This window comes from Cyprinus carpio, chromosome B3 (assembly GCF_018340385.1).
Source record: "Cyprinus carpio isolate SPL01 chromosome B3, ASM1834038v1, whole genome shotgun sequence".
NCBI classification, from domain to species: Eukaryota; Metazoa; Chordata; class Actinopteri; order Cypriniformes; family Cyprinidae; genus Cyprinus; species Cyprinus carpio.
In genome coordinates this window covers 6,043,443-6,061,074 of record NC_056599.1, presented here as the reverse complement: position 1 = coordinate 6,061,074, position 17,632 = coordinate 6,043,443, and the positions used below count along the sequence as shown (strand labels likewise).

Here is a 17,632-nt window from a genome sequence, read left to right as displayed (position 1 = left end):
ATATATATATATATATACACACACACACATATATATGGGCCACGGTTAAGACCCATCCACGCCCTCCTAAAACACCTCGTTTAAACACGCCCCCACATGTCTACACCACTGTGTGGGAAGATTTGCATAACGCCGCCAAAATGTTCACGCAAAGAAAGAAGGCATAACAATTTGTTGTTGCTTCCACCACCATCAGCCATTAAAAAAACCTGAAGTAGCCCAGCCTAATAATAAAAGCCTAATAACCGTCATGTTGTGAAGACGCTATGTGTTTCGTTGCAAAAGCGAAAAATACTTTGTTTGGCCTTCCAAAAGAGAAATCAGTGGTTAAGTTGTATTTACAACACTGTTCCAGAACAGTTCAACCCAAATGTTCAGATGTGTACAACGGATTTTATGGAGGACTGTTTCCTGAACCTGGGAGAGAAGACTAGATGCCGGCTGTTCTGACTCACAGTCTGTAAGTACGGTTTCATATTTAAAGAATATGCCACTGATGATTCAAACATGAGTTTCGTCATTTATCCAATCACAAATGCAGACATGGTTTTATGTTTATGCGGAGCAATGCAACACAATCATGTTCCCACTGGATGCAACAAATGCCTTGTTTATGATGGGTTTTAATGTTTTTGTCTGATGCGCAGGGACATGGCATCACATTATGTTAAGGGGCATAACGCTCGAGGGATTTCCGTCACACGCTCGAGGGATTCGGCCAATCACAACAATCTGGATAGCTGGCCAATCACAGCACACCTCGCTTTTCAGAACGATGAGCTTTGTAAAAAATCATGATGGTCCAAATAACATTTTTTGAGCTTCGAAGCTTCGGTAGTAATCAAAATCGAATAGTCGAAGCTTCGGAGAGAGGGTGAATATGCTGAACATATTCTTCTCTCAACACCGTGTCTACACCGGATGCCGCGCTGCAGCAAAATACAATAGAAACTATTATGCTGTCTACACTGGATGCGGCGCGGTGTGGCGGGATAAATTCTCGATAGTAAACTGCTGCTGCATTCTATTTATGACGTACTGACACATTTCAAATGATTTTCAATGATCGCGTCCGGTGTAATAAAGGCAGGAATCTCTGTCTGTCTGTCTGTCTGTCTGTCTGTTTGCATTTGTATGTCGAGAACTGTTCATCCAATCGACTTCACGTGTGGCTGGTGTGTTGCTGCGGACCCAAGGGAGTGCAGTGTCTCTTTTTGGTGCAATATGGACACGCGACACGCACCACATTAATAAACTTTTAATAAACTACAGAATAGCGCGAGCCAAAAGCGGCGCGCCTCACGCGGGCAGGGCTATATGCTCCGAGAACGGACACTGCACTAGTGATACGAAGCACACAGGTCTATTAAGAACAATACATTTAATATAGACAAATTATTATTAGGCTGGGCTACTTTACGTTTTTTTAATGGCAGCTGTATTCGCAAGTATTTTCCAAACAAATTAACTGCACGTTTTTATCATGTGAAATATTACTGATTAACAAGGCGGATAAAAGCAGCTCGGGTTTTCTGGTTTAAAATTAATAATCAAATTTCTTGAGTTAGTTTAACCCAATATGGGTTCTGTCTATATTTACCCAGCAGTTGGGTTAAAAACAACCCAAATCAGTGTTTTTTTACTGCTCGCCTAATAATTTATAAGGCATTTAAAACTAGTGAGAAAATTAAAACATGGAAAGCTCAAAAAGCAAATGGCTTTCACAAGTAAAATTAAATTAATTTTGATGTAAGCGAATCAAGAGGAAATCAAAATGGAAAAACACGTTGTTGTAAGAGAAACAGGTCAATGTAGCTCAAAGGGAATTTATGATATATGGAATTTGGTCAGAATCACTGTCGGCCAGCGATTCATTGAACAAGCCTCATAACATCAATCCAAAATATAATAAAAACACTTTATTAGCATGGTAACAAAATCGGCAGTTAAGACATTAACTTGTAAACACAAAAGTAAATATACTTCTATTTTCAATATACCGGTACCCAATACTTTATTGGATAAATCAAAAAGCCATGTGAATTAATCTAACACATAAACACACACATTCACACAAGTTGCAGAAACAAAGTGAGGAAGAATGAGTTTGAGAGAGTGAAAATGTGAAATCCCATGTTTATGGTGATATAGGTAATCCTTTTGTATGACATGGCTGCAGAAAGTGGTTTCCCAAAGTTGTTGATTGGCTGGAGTTCAGTAGTCATTGGAAGTGACGTCTTGGGTGTTGGCAGAAGGATGGTGTGGAGTCGTGTACGCTGGTTGAAGTTTTAAAGTTGGTGCAGACAACGTCTGACATGGCTTTGCCGCAAAACTTAGAACACAACTCTCAACGGGAAAAGAAAAGAAACTGATGTAAAAGAAAGAAAGAAAAGCTGATGAGACTAGACAGCTTGTCTTCTCATGGTGGTTGATAGCAGCGGGCGTGCAGGCCAAAGCACACTGGAAGAGAGCTCGAAGAAAACAAAAACAGTGACAAAAAAAGGCACAAAGACAAAAAATAAATAAAATAAAATAAAAATATTAGTTCATGATGAACTGATCATTTACAAATTTACAAAAATTTTCATAAATGATTAATAAGTGATGTTAAAATTTAATAATGTTTTATTAATTCAGTTATTAGTCACTGATAAGTTATTAGTTAATTATGAAGGAATCATTTACAAAAGTTGTAATTGTAAGTTATCTTTAAAAAAGTTTAAATCATGAAATTAATCAAACAGATTATTAGTAGATGGTTTATAAGTTATTAGTTGATCAATGATTTATAAGTGATAAATGTAAGTATTTATGTCAAATTTGTTTTGTATAATTATCTCAATAAACAATTGTTAATCATGAACAAATAATGAACAAACCATTAGTAAATGATCAGTATATGATCTTTGATGAAGTTGTAAGCTGGTCTGTGTTCAAAAGCACAAACATGCAGGTATGCTAAAGCCCTATTTTTAAGAAGAGGAATTCATTTGTTTTGAAGTGGATAAACATTAATAAATGCCTTAGTCAGATGATTCCAGTGGCTTGTGTTAAATCCTTGATGATGGTGTTGAAAGTAGGGATGCTCCGAGGTCTGTGTATCTTTTGGTCATTTGATTTTTTGTTTAATTTTGTAAGTAGAAAAATGAAAAACAGCTCCTTTTTCGTTTTTTAATTTTTTGCAAAAAACGAAAAACAAGAATTCGGCTTAATTTTTAGTTTTTCGTTCAGGGTTAGAAAAATTAATAAACAGCTTGAATATTCGATTTCTACACGTGGGCGGGAATTAAACTCCCCTTTCTGCTGATTGGTCAGAAAAAAAAAAAAAAGATCAAACCATGCTGTCATCAGTCCTTCTGCAGTTCCGCACGGCAGAATACTAGTCCTCTGCTGCAGCAGCAGTTGTACAGATTCTTAAACTTTTTTATTGCAACTACATTTAATCTTTTTCTCTCAACAACCAGACAAATGAATGGCTCGACACAACCTGTTCTGTGGCAGAGCCTAGGGCTTTCTTCTGTGAAGATATAAATTCTATGCTTTGCATCAGCTGGGCATGCCAGGGCAGGCTATATCCTACCCTGGTCCCCCAGTAAGTTTGTTTGTTTAATTAAGTAATTAATTATTATTATTATAAATATTATTAATTATTTCAAAATAAATATTTTAAACACTAATACAAAAAGGAAAGAATAATGCTTTGACTTGGGTATATTCAGAGCTGGGTAGATTACTTACAAATTGTAATCCGTTACTGATTCCAAATTACATGACAAAAAATGTAGTCAGTAACTTATCCACTACATTTCACGTTTTAGGTAATATAGTCAGATTACTTTTTGATTACTATTGACCTAACTCGTTTATCACACTGATTTAAACAGGATAATCTTGTACCATAATGATGTAAAAATACAAATAGTGAGAAAATATATTCCTTTCATTGTAATTAACAACATGAAGTGCATTAAACATTATATTACGTCAGGGTTTCCCAAATTTAATGAAAGGCTGAAAAGTGCTGGGGGGGGGGGGGGGGGTAGAGTTTGTAAAATTGTAAATAAATCATACACTTACTAAAAAAGATGAAATATTTTATGTTTACCTTCATTTGTTTGTGCCATATGACCATTCATCTATGTCAGAGGGTACTTAAAGGATCACTGATTATGATTTCACTTTTTTTAACTTTAGTGTGTAATGTTGCTGTTTGAGCATAAAAAAACATCTGCAAAGTTACGATGCTCAAAGTTTAACGCAAGGGAGATATTGTCTTTTACAGAATTGCTGATTGACCACCCCTTTAAAGTAAATATGTTAGGTGAAAGAGGTTCAGAGTACAAAGAGTTTGAGAATGTCTGCAAATAAGAAATAATGAGAATTTGTGCATTTTAATGAGTTTGAAAGACAAAAGTCTTTCAATAATACATAATAATACATGGTAATACAATAAAAGTCATAAAAAAATTAAAACAATAATAAAAAGCAAAGATGACTGGGATCAAATAACTCCTAACTGCCAAAGAGATTTGTTTTTATTAAAAAAATAAATAAATAAATACAATCCCCTTTTGACATTTTGGTGTATTGTCTGCTATGTTCCAGTATAAACACATTTCTTTTAAATATATAGCAATTTTTTTTAATTAGGCAACAACATTTGATCGATACAATAGGACAAAACAAATACATATATATACCAGTCAACAGTTTTTGAACAGTAATATTTTTAGTTTTTTAAAGAAGTCTCTTCTGCGCACCAAGCCTGCATTTATTTGATCCAAAGTACAGCAAAAGTGGTAATGTTGTGAAATATTTTTACTATTTAAAATAACTGCTTAAATAAATAAATGTTTTTTTTTATTATTATTTGAATATATTTTAAAATGTAACTGATTGCTGTGATCAAATCTGTATTTTCAGCATCATTACTCCTGTCTTCAGTGTCACGTGATTCTTCAGAAATCATTCTAATATGCTGATTTGCTGCTCAAGAAACCTTCTTTCATTATTATTATTATTACCAATATTTAAAACAGTTGAGTACTTTTTTTTCAGGATTCTTTTATGAATAGAAGGATCCAAAGATCAGCATTTATGTGAAATCTACGCCCCTGGACAGGTGCATCATCATTCTTCACACCGGATGCGCACATTGTAAGCGCTTCGTGCTGCACCGTATTTGTGACTCACAGCACGCATTGCTTTGCATTAAAAAGTGCAAAGCACAAAGGAAAGAGAAATTGATGCCTAGTGTTTTATATCTGTGCAACAGTTATTGTGCCTTTCTTTGAACATGTTTAAATTTCAGTTACTGTGCACGTTAAAATATATATACAGTACAGACCAAAAGTTTGGAAACATTACTATTTTTAATGTTTTTGAAAGAAGTTTCTTCTGCTCATCAAGCCTGCATTTATTTGATCAAAAATACAGAAAAAAAACTGTAATATTGTGATATATTATTACAATTTAAAATAATTGTTTTTAATTTTATTATACTTTAAATTATAATTTATTTCTTAATGCAAAGCTGAATTTTTAGGATCATTATCACATGATCCTTTAGAAATCATTCTAATATGATGATCAAAGTTAGAAACAGTTCTGCTGCTTAATATTTTTTCAGAACATGTGATACTTTTTTAGGATACTTTGATGAATAAAAAGTAAAAAAATAAATAAATAAATAAAAAAAAAAGGAAGCTATGTTTTTAAAATATAAATATTTTGTAATAACAATATACACTACTGGTCAGTAATTTGGGGTCAGTATTTTTTTTTCTTTCTTTTTTTAATAAAATCAATACTTTTATTCAGCAAGGATGTGTTAAATTGATAAAAAGTGATATTATTTATATATAAAATATATTATTAGAATATATATTATTAGAATTTTTTATTTTTTTTTTTTATTAAATGCAGTTCTTTTTAACCTTTTATTCATCAAATATATTAGACAGCAGAACTGTTTCCAACACTCATAATAAATCAGAATATTAGAATGATTTCTAAATGATCATGTGATAGACTGGATGTTACATGTGACACTGAAGGCTGGAGTAATGATGCTGAAAATTCAGCTTTGCATCACAGGAATAAATTATTTTTTAAAGGTATATTCAAATAGAAAACTATTATTTTAAGTTGTAATAATATTTCACAATATTTCTGTTTTTTCTGTATTTTTGATCAAATAAATGCAGGCTTGATGAGCAGAAGAAACTTCTTTCAAAAACTTTAAAAATAGTAATGTTTCCCAAACTTTTGGTCTGTACTGTATGTATATATATATATGTGTATATATATATATATATATATATATATATATATATATATATATATACAGTACATATATATATATTATAGTCTTTTCTACACCCGTGTTTTGTTCTCACAAATACCCAGTAGCAAGTAACAGAACAACATTAAACTCAGGCAAGAAGATAAAGACCCTTTTTGCAAAATCATAGACATTTATTTATAAATCAAGTATACTAATGGAAACACAGCATGATCTTGGAGAGAGCTTTGCCGAGCTGACTGTCGTAACCGAAAGGCTTCAGAAGTAACAGAATAATTCGCACAATCGAAAAAAAGATTTGGATCGGCCCTCCCTGACCGATACCTGATCCAAGAAAAACGGCAGTATCGGAGCAGATACCCAATATGAATATCGGATCGGTGCATTCCTAGTTGAAAGCCAAACTATAGTCCACAAACAGGATCCTCATGTAAGGTCCATGCACTCGGCCCAAGGTAGGTATCCAGTGCTGGATGAAGGTTTCCTGCGTGTTCAGTCTTTTCAGTGCGCAAAATTATCAAATTTAGTTTAAATCCAAATCTGACTCTATTTTATTATGACCTCGAATTTAGGTTGGAATGCAAATTGGTTGTATGTCTGTTTCTAATTAGTATTCTTCTGACATTTGATTATTCTAGTTAAACTCTTTATTTTATATTTACTCGTTCATTCGGGTGCTTGTCGCTAACAAGGATACAACGTCATCTACTGGAGTCAATAATTACAGAGTAAAACAGAATAAAATCAAATGTAACAATTTTATTATCAGTCAGACAAATATGTATTCTGCCAATTACATATCGAATTCAAACATATCAAATCATATCAATACAAAACATCAAATGCTCAAAATATGAATCTAAAAGTAAAATATGCATACCTGACCTTAGAAAATACAGAAAATACATAGTATAAAGTGACACACTATGAGCTTTCTGGCTACAGAATTGCCCTGATACTCTTGCAACATTTCCTCTAGTACATTAGACCAAGACAGACATTCCCGGAGATGGAGACAGGAACTAACAATTGGAATTTGCATTGATCATGTAGAGATATCACCTCTTGAGAAAAAAGGCATTTTGCATGAAAGACACTGGGAAATGGCACACCCTCTACAAAATATCTCTTAACTCTTAGGACCTATATTACCTTTTAATCCACTTCCTGTAAAATTGAGTCCATTGTACCAGTCGCTTTGAGACAATTCAAATGACACCAAACATGACTGTAAATATCACTTGCATTCATGTAGACCATTATATCCTACTATTGACCATTCTGATTAAGCTGGGTGAAGGAAGGGGATGAGAAGGAACCATTGCATATATGAGGGACGTTTTCCCGCATTTTCTCTCAGTGAGATGTGGAAACAGATGTCTGTATGTTAATGCACTGTGTGTCTATTGTCCGTCTCAGAAGATCAAAGTGTCTGAGGTTTTGTTATTCTTACACTCACATACTGTAAGTCCCTGTGTAAAAAGTCTTTCCAAACTGAGAGCAGCTTGAAGGCTTTATTCCAGCATGAATTAACATGTGAGTCTCAAGTAGGGATGTCAACGATTAATTGATGATCGATTAATTGTCGATAAGAGATGCAATCGATTAAAGCTATCGATTGGCGATTAACCTATTTAATTTTGGGCTGCGTGCGGTTCATGCGCACTCAACACTTGCGAGCTGCTGTGAGTGACGTTGACGGTTTATAAACGCATTATCATTCATTCACAATGTACAAAAATTAAGCTTTCAATGTGATTTAAACTTTTAAAGTACATTAAAATAGAAACAAAACAAAAGTTCGTCAACATGGAAAGCAATAGAAATGTAGTAACTAAGTAATTTTCCCAAATAATTGTTTCATATCGTGCGCTTTGCAGGGCTGCGGAACACGGGACAGAAAGGCTATCCTACAAATTGTTAATTTGTTCCTACGACTTATCAATTTGGGGCAACTGTCCATGTTTCTTTAATGTTGTTCCCTAAACAACCCATGATTTAACTGAAATGAGGGAGCCAATTAATAAATCGAGCAAACTCTTAATTCATGAAATCTTTCATATCCCTTACCGCATGTTTACCACAGTAAGAGATGCGAAAACGGTCATTAAAAGTGAAAGACAATAAAATAAACCTGCGAAATTAGAGGGTTAGACGGTGAGGATTTAGGAAAAGAAACTAAATGTTATTGAATTTGTGGAAATTCACACTCTTAAAAATAAAGGTGCTTCACAATGCCATAGAAGAACCTTTTTGTCTAAATGGTTACATAAAGAACCTTTAACATCTGAAGAACCTTTCTGTTTCACAAAAGGTTCTTTGTGGTGAAAGAAGGTACTTCTGATTATAAAAAGGTAAGAAAGAGACGATTCTTTAAAGAACCTTTGACTGAATGTTCTTTGTGGAACCAAAAATGGTTCTTCTATGGCATCGCTTGAAGAACCTTTATTTTTAAGAGTGCAATATGTTTTAACGGCATCCAGCGGCATGGTCCAGATGTAACATTTTCCAGTTAACCAGAGCACAGGTTCTCAAGCCATGGGACAAAATGGGATGCTTTAAGGAAAATGTATAGCCTATATAAGTAACTGGCCTAACATAAAAATAACAATTTGTAAAAAAAAAAAAAAAAAAAAAAAAAAACCAAAATATATCTGACTTAATTAAGATAACGGATTTAAAACAGAAGTGTGGCGGCACTCCATAAGTTAACTGAAAGAAAAGGATGACAATGCGCATTCTTTTGTTTGCTTTATCTTACAAGAGCACAAATCTTCTGTTTTTATTTTGAGTGTGCACAAATGAAAGTAAACACTTTTGCGGATTTACTCCAAAAAGGTTGTTTTGGTTTCTTTATGTCTCAGCTGTTTCGATCGCGCCGGAGCCTTACGTGCACATATTCTAGCAATTAAAACTTGCATCGCAGTCTGTTCATTATCAAAATCAAATAGTCAACCAAACATTTAAAAGGTTACACCGGTCAGTTTAAATAAACCGTAGAATAGCGGTTCACTCTGCTGTTAGCCTAGCACGTTTTTGCTCATGTGAAAAGGAAGATCTTTTCCATCTATATGCGAATGCGTGTAAAGTACAAACCTAGTTTACATTATAAATAATAGTATAACATTCAAATACATTGTGAATATGGAAACATTTGGATTTGTGCCAAATGAGACATGAGCAATAACCTCCAAATAAATCCAGCCAAACCTGCACTGGCTCCTCCTCGTAAGCACTCGCACACTGTCACGATCTAATGCACTGTATGCCGGATTTTAAAAAACAAATAGACATACCGGAACGCAAAAATGCAAAATCTGATATTTTCCAGAACAGAATCCAGCTAAGTACTGGACATAATAATCACATAAAAATATTTAATGTGAGCAACAGTGTGTTTTGCTGCAGCCCGTTACATTTGGGATAAGTTTATTTTAAATGCCATAATGTCAGTTGAAAACATTGCAATTGTGTTTTAAAATACAACAACGAGCACCACAAAACTATTTAAAGAGGCGCGTTCAGCGGTCTTCGTGCCGGGTAGGAAACAGTCAACAAAGTAAAATGATCTCAAATGTACAGCGCTCTCTTCATTTTATCAAATGATCATAATTACATCTATTCATTTTATCCTGCTACTAGCATTTTATTCAGACTAAACCCCTTTAATTCAAGTGTGAAAGCGTTTTTGTGTGTGTGTGTGTAGCTTTTGCACATCCTGTCATGCCGGTGACTGCGTGGCAGCAATATACTTATTTTACAACATTAAGGTTAACGATTAATCGATTAATTGATTGTTAATTTAAACAACGATCGAAAGTTGACATCCCTAGTCTCAATGTATCCTTTACGTGCCAAAGACTTTCCACATTGAGGGCAGATGAAAGGCTTTTATGAAGTGTGAGTTACCAAATGAGTCTCAAGGTCTCCTTTCTGTGTAAAAGTCTTTCCACACTGAGAACAGGTGAAAGACTTTTTCCCAGCATGAATTAACATGTGCTTCTTAAGGCTTGATTTATATCTCAAACACTTTCCACACTGAGAGCAGGAGAAAGACTTTATCCCAGTATGAATTAACAAGTGATTCTTAAGGCTTGATTTATATGTAAAACTCTTTCCACATTGAGGGCAGGAGAAAGGCTTTTTCCCAGCATGCATTAACATGTGATCATTATAGTGTGATCTATATCTAAAAGTCTTTCCACACTGAGAGCAGGAGAAAGGCTTTTTCTCAGTATGAATTAACATGTGCGTCTTAAGGCTTGATTGCTGTTTAAAACTCTTTCCACACTGAGAGCAGGAGAAAGGCTTTTCTGAAGAGTGAGTTGCCAAATGATTCTCAAACTGTCTTTTCTGTGTAAAAGTCTTTCCACATTGAGCACAGCTGAAAGGCTTTATCTCAGCATGAATTAACATGTGAGTCTTAAGGTTTGCTTTATGTGTAAAACTCTTTCCACACTGAGAGCAGGAGAAAGACTTTTTCCCAGCATGAATTAACATGTGAGTCTTAAGGCTTGATTTATATATAAAACTCTTTTCACACTGAGAGCAGCTGAAAGGCTTTACTGCAGCATGAATTAACATGTGCTTCTCTAGGCTTACTTCACATGTAAAACTCTTTTCACACTCAGAGCAGTTGAAAGGCTTTATCTCAGCATGAATTAACATGTGAGTCTTAAGGTATCCTTTACGTCTGAAAGTGTTTCCACACTGAGAGCATCTGAAACGCTTTTCTGAAGTGTGAGTTACCAAATGAGCCTTAAGTTGTCCTTTCTGTGTAAAACTCTTTCCACACTGAGAGCAGATGAAAGACTTTATCCCAACATGAATTAACATGTGATTCTTAAGATTTCTGTTACATGTGAAACTCTTTCCACACTGAGAGCAGCTGAAAGGCTTCATTCCAGTATGAACTAACATGTGATTCTTAAGATTTCTGTTACATGTGAAAGTGTTTCCACACTGAGAGCAGCTGAAAGGCTTTATTCCAGTATGAACTAACATGTGATTCTTAAGATTTCTGTTACATATGAAACTCTTTCCACACTGAGAGCAGCTGAAAGACTTTATTCCAGTATGAATTAACATGTGCCTCTTAAGACTGCTGTTACATATGAAACTCTTTCCACACTGAGAGCAGCTGAAAGGCTTTATTCCAGTATGAATTAACATATGCCTCTTAAGAGTTTTGTTACATGTGAAACTCTTTCCACACTGTGAGCAGCTGAAAGGCCTTTTGACTTCTGTTTGTTGAATGCTGCAACTCACAGATTTTTCTTCATTGACATCATGATCTTTCTGATCCTGATATTTCTCCTCCACCTCATTCAGATCTTGTCTTTCTTCTTTCAGTTTCATCAGGCCTAAAATTAAATCATTATAAGGATGAAAATCAATTGGAATGTTTGAAAAATAAAAGATAAAAATGTTTGTGTACAGATGAAAATTATATCAAAACTGTTCCTTTTTACACAGATCCTTGAAAATGTCTAAAAACACTGCATTGTGCTGCCAGGCCAGTAGCAGGCGATATCACTTTGTAAAGAAACACTACACATTGACAGCTCCAGCAAACAGGGTTTGTTCTTTGATCGCTTTCTGTAATTTAAGTAGGGCTGCAACGACTAATCGATAAAATCAATTATTTTCCATAATAAAAATCATCAACAACGATTTTTATTATCGATTATCAGTGCCGCACAAGATGCGATGATGTAAGTGTCATTCCATTACATTGTTTTTGTTAGCCTATCCAGTTGAAGCCACTAGATGCAGCACTGCTGTGTTGTTCATTCAAAATATTGTGGAAAAAGAGAACATCAATGTGAAAAAGATCTTGTTTACATCAAAACTGAAACCAAGCCATTCACACAGAATGCATATTTCACACATTTTCTAGAGGGACATCTTGTATCCAGGGCTCGAAATTAACTTTTTTACTTGGTAGCACTGGTGCTCCCAACTTCAAAAAGTTAGGAGCACCAGCACAAATTTAGGAGCATCACAACTACAAATTATATATTAACAGATTTTATCCTTACATTCTTAAGTTTAATGCAGATTTTAGATTAGTTAATATTAACTGTCAATCACTCAGTCACTGCTTTTCGCCAACTACTGCCAGAAAAAAAAGGCTGAAGAAGAGAGAAAATAAAAAGAACACTAAAAGATTTCTTTTGTAAACAACCAGCTCTGACGGCTGGCAGCTACAGTGGTGTGCGATACTGACAAAAAAAAAATATATATCTCTGTTTTCTGGGATTTTATCGATAACAATAATTTGACAGTGTCACTGTGCTGATATCTTGAGGACTACTGTGGACAGCTGACTCCTAACATTTTTTATATTCTTCATATTCTGTGTGTTGGTCAGCTCACAGCAGTGACAGAAATGAATATTTTCCGATAAGTTTAAATTGATTTTTACCTTTTAGCTTCAAGCCATTTTTTTTTTTCTAAAAGTGTGCATTATTATTTGAGTCAAATTCTTATATTTAATCGGTCAATTATAATAAGACATTTGGGCTGTTAACAAGCAAATGACATAATCAACAAAATTCATCTTTGCAATGCAGAGGAAACACTGAAGCTGCATCTGGCATTTACACACTGATTAATGCAGGACATGAATGCATTTAACCTGCAGGTAAATAATATTTTAATACCGTAAACATAAAATGTTGAATACTGATATTTGAAATATTTGAAACTTTAAATGTGATGTTAAAACAGCCAGTAGGTGGCAGCATGTCACGGTTAATAAATGAGTCACTGCGATTGAACCGAATCATTAAACGAATGATTGATTCAGGAACGAAACTCCGTCATGTTGCTCAGACGCAAAACAGCGCTGTGACTGTGTTTGGAATTATTTTTGTTGGTGAAAGAGAGCAAAAACAGGCAATATAGTGTCTAAAACGTAAACCTTATAATATAAACTTCTTGTTTATTCGAACGGTTGTATAAAATCAATATCACATTTGTAATCATGCTGATTTTTGGAGGAAAATACAGCACTCTGCTTGTGATATTGATTAATTATATGAAATGATATAAAGGCATGCATTTTAATAGACTGAATCATGCAGTGAAAGGACACACTCTAAATGTGCACGCGGACTAATCTAACCTAATAAACTTCACATCATGTATGCGTGCACTCTCTTTGGGTGTGTTTTGTTTGGATTTTGCAATACTCGATAGTCAAACCGCACATCGTAAAACAACAATTACAAAATGTGTAGTTGGAGTTACCTGCAAACTCCGTCCCACGGGATTTACAGTGAATGCAGTGCATAGAAGCATTTTCATAGCAGAACCACTCGAAGACTTTCAACCACTCTCTCCGAAAACTGTACACCTTCTGTTCGGCTGGTGGATCAACATTCACCACATGATCGCTGTCACCAGCACCATTATTTGTAACTTTAGGTGGTTCACAAAAGAAATCTGTCAGTGTTTTTTTTTTTTTCTCTCTTCTTCAGCCCTTTACATCCCCCGCGGTAGTTAGCTCCCTATCACCTGACATCTGAAAGCAGTGACTGGGTGATTGACAGCATATATTAATTTATCTAAAATCTACATTAAAGTTAAGAATGTAAAGATGAGGTTTAATTGGTTATGTAGCCTAACATTTCATAGAACGGCAGACAGGTTACCGTATCAACACTCAGAAGGCACATACTCTGAACGTTTTTAGAGAAATGAAAACAGGTCGCACTACAACAATTATATGTACTCGCACAAATGCTCCCAAATATATTTTGAGGTCGCACAGATTACATTTCGGGAGCATATGCGACATGTTTACAAAGCCATGTAAAATGAATGAAAAAAAAAAATACTGTGATTGGCTTTCTGCCCTTTGTATTAAACTATGCATGCATACATGATGCTGTTTTGTTAAAAGTTGTTTAAGCAACTTAATTATAATTGGTTATAAACATTATTTTAAATATTATGTACTTTTTTTCACAGTCATGTTTTCTTATGTTTGAATAGCTTGCTTGATGCGCCCTCTTGTGGCCTCAGGAGAGAAGCCAAAAGCTTTTCTTCACCCTAACTGAAATTAAGTATTATCAAAATTCGAATTATATTCTAATTTAAAATGCATAAGTACAAAATTCAAATTTAGTTTTTCAGCCATTTTGACAGCCCTAGTTTGTGCCACTGCTGCGCTAAACTAACAGGTGGTTACCAAAATTATGTTTTAGCTTTCTGTATTGGTCGGTGCTCCAATTTTTTGTAAGCTCTTTAGTAACAGTAGTAGGCTATTTCTAATGCTATAATATAATTATTGCTGTTGTCTATGAAAAAGGTGGAAAAAGTAGCCATAGTCAAGCGCTTTATTTGTTTTCTTTTTTCCTTCCCAGATGCCCAATTACAGTCAAACATAACAGTGTTTACCATGTCACTTCCTGTTGCCAGCAGGTGGCGCTATGACTATAACTGAATTTGGGCATGGCTGTTTGTTCAAGACATAACACCTATCAAACATCTGAAGTTTGGGGCAAATCGGACATTGCTTGCCTGAGTTACAGCAATTTCATCTTTCATGGTGAAACATCAAACTTTGTCAGGCCGCCAGGGACACAAGATCTTCACAATTTAACGTCACAAAGGTCTTATGATGACCCTCACCAAATTTGAAGATGATCTGATTAAAATTGTCGGAGGAGTTCGTCAAAGAACGAGGCATGGAAATGGCAAAAACTGCACAAAAATCATACAGGAAATTCAAAATAACGTACTTCCTGTTGGGTTCTGGATTTTGTACCAAGAGACTATTTTGTAGGTAATGGTGTGCTACACACGTGTACCAATTTTCGTGCATGTACGTAAAAAGTAGCTTTTTACAGGTGCCGCTATCGAGCCATTTTGCCACACCCACTTCTAAAACCTATATCAGATGTAATTTTTTGCCAGTTCTGACACGTGTGCAAAGTTTCGTGAGGTTTGGAGCACATTTAGGTCCTCAAAAATGCGATTCACTTTGGAGAAGAAGAAGAAGAAACTGAGCAATTCCAAGAGGGTCGTCGCACCACGGTGCTCGAGCCCTAATAAGAATAATCAGCAAGACAGAAACGTAATGACATCAAATAATTAAAAAAGACACCTGACGAAAAACTTTACAAAATTCTGGACTTTTATAAGGAAACAGCCAAGCAAACAAAACTACATATATATTATAATAGATTCCCAATTATTTATATTCACGATTTCTAATATTTGAACAGATTTATGTGACAGCATTAAATAAAGTTTCATAAGGGTCAAGATCATGTTATCTGGATCTCCTGCGCTCCATCAAGCCACTCCCATAATATCTGTCACCACTAAAATTAATGCATGACTCTACATTATCTGTATGTTTGTAAGACTCAAATACAATTATGAAATAATAATTTTTTGACAAATAAATCTTTCAGTGAGTAAAACTGGCTGTCTATAGTATTAAAGACTACACAACATTATTATATTATCTTTAAAGTAATTTTTAAATGATTATAATTTTAAATTAGTGTCCCTGTATCAGTAGGACACTCTTGTAATAAAGTAGTGGTGGTAGCAGACCATCAAGTTCTGAAGTATGAAATAAACCTGCTCCTGAGGTTTAAGCTTATGGACCTGTTGCTATGCCTTTTGCACCAAGGGAAACTTTTCATAGTACCAGAACTAATTGTGGAACTACCCACTTTTTTAGCGTTTTCGCACCCCCAGAAATGGGTGCGATTTTAGAACCGGACCTCCTTTTTTGAGATTCAACTTAGCTTTTACTCGGAATCAGGGTCTATCCAGCCCTGGTACTACCCGTGACGTAAGTAGACATGATTGGCCAAACGCGTACGAAAACGCCCTCACCTGTCATGACTTAAAATGGCATGTAAACATACTGTAAACATTGTCAACTTATATTGCAAGAATGGAGAACAGCGATAGATGGACGGACGCTGAAGTGCAGGCACTTGTAGCAAATGTTGCACTGCCAGTTGTCGTTGGAAATTTTTAGTCCTCCTTTCCATTCTTTCAGTCGCTTTAGGTATTCATCGACATTCCATGTCCATTATTTTGAAACCCACGAGACACAACAAAAACACAGCTCCAATCACAGCGTCCTCCATCCTCCTGTTGTTAACGTTGTTTTTCTTTGTTTCCGTTGTTGAACGCAGTGCACAAATGACGTCGCTGACGACCTGCTCACATCACTTCCTAGTACACACTGTCAGTGCGAATGCAACCCTTTAAATGGTACTGGGAAATAGTTTGCGCAAAATCGTCCCAGTACTTTAGTACTGTACATTTAGTTCTGGAACTAAAGTGGTGCGAAAGGCCCTTATGACAGCAACTCTGGGATGAGCTTCGACACAACCAAATAATCCAAGATCATGTCAAATCGTCAACAATCAAATCCAGCTAACGGATTTAGCGAGATGTAAAGAACGGGCCCCTGGACGCCGACGCACTTAACTGACTTTGTTTGCACTTGGAAATGTTTACGAATAGATTAAATGAAAAGGGACATAATCTTGACAAGCTATTTATCAGGGGTGGCGAACTCCGGTCCTGGAGAGCCGCAGCCCTGCAGGTTAAAGGACCGACGTTCGCACCCCTGCTATATATCATTCTAAAAATCTGAGCCTCAAGCATCGACGATAAATCGCTGTTTTTCAATGGGAAGCTTATAAAGAATGTATTTGCTAAATTTGTGTAAGCAGTACACATCAAAACATGCTTAATCAAAACACAGTATGTACCAGATTTGTCGTAATAGTGAGTCACAAACGCATCCACAGCTGTAAATCCCGGTTTAGTTAGAAAGGTAAGGGGCCACTGAACGACATCCCAAAGAGCACTTTTAGTCCAACGAAGCAATAACATTGCAATTTGGATGGTAATTATTTTGTTTACGTCTCACTTATTCAGGAGAGTTATTGTTGTGACGCCATGTGTTGCGAGATGTAGGCAAAATCTGAAAGCTGAATAAATAATCTTTCCATTGATGTATGGTTTGTTAGGATAGGAGAATATTTGGCCAAGATACAGCTTTTTGGAATAAATCTGGAATCTGAGGATGCAAAAGCTTTTTGGAATAAATCTGGAATCTGAGGATGCAAAAAAAAAAAAATCAAAACATTGAGAAAATCACCTTTAAAGTTGTCAAAAAGTTATTAGCACTGCATATTACCAATCAAAAAAAAAAATTTTTGATATATTTATGTTAAGAAATTTACAAAATATCTTCATGGAACATGATCTTTACTTAATATCCTAATGATTGTTTGGCATAAAAGACAAATTTATCATTTTGACCAATATAATGTATTTTTG

General features: G+C 35.1%; 2 protein-coding genes and 1 pseudogene across 3 annotated transcripts in view; 1 reads left to right on the top strand and 2 right to left on the bottom strand.

Annotated features, from left to right (window-relative positions):
* The window catches only part of LOC122136721, a 690,060-nt pseudogene that overhangs the window by 221,155 nt on the left and 451,273 nt on the right, over positions 1–17,632 (bottom strand).
* Positions 1–17,632, top strand: part of LOC122136724 (gastrula zinc finger protein XlCGF46.1-like) — a 184,000-nt gene that overhangs the window by 61,957 nt on the left and 104,411 nt on the right. The window lies entirely within an intron of this gene.
* LOC122136713 (gastrula zinc finger protein XlCGF58.1-like) overlaps positions 9,988–17,632 on the bottom strand; it is an 11,006-nt gene continuing 3,361 nt past the window's right edge. For both annotated transcript variants that reach the window (XM_042721173.1, XM_042721174.1), the window contains one exon: positions 9,988–11,667. In XM_042721173.1, coding sequence (XP_042577107.1) covers positions 10,196–11,667 — 1,472 coding nt within the window. In that variant the 3' untranslated portion in view covers positions 9,988–10,195. The remainder of the gene's footprint in view (positions 11,668–17,632) is intronic.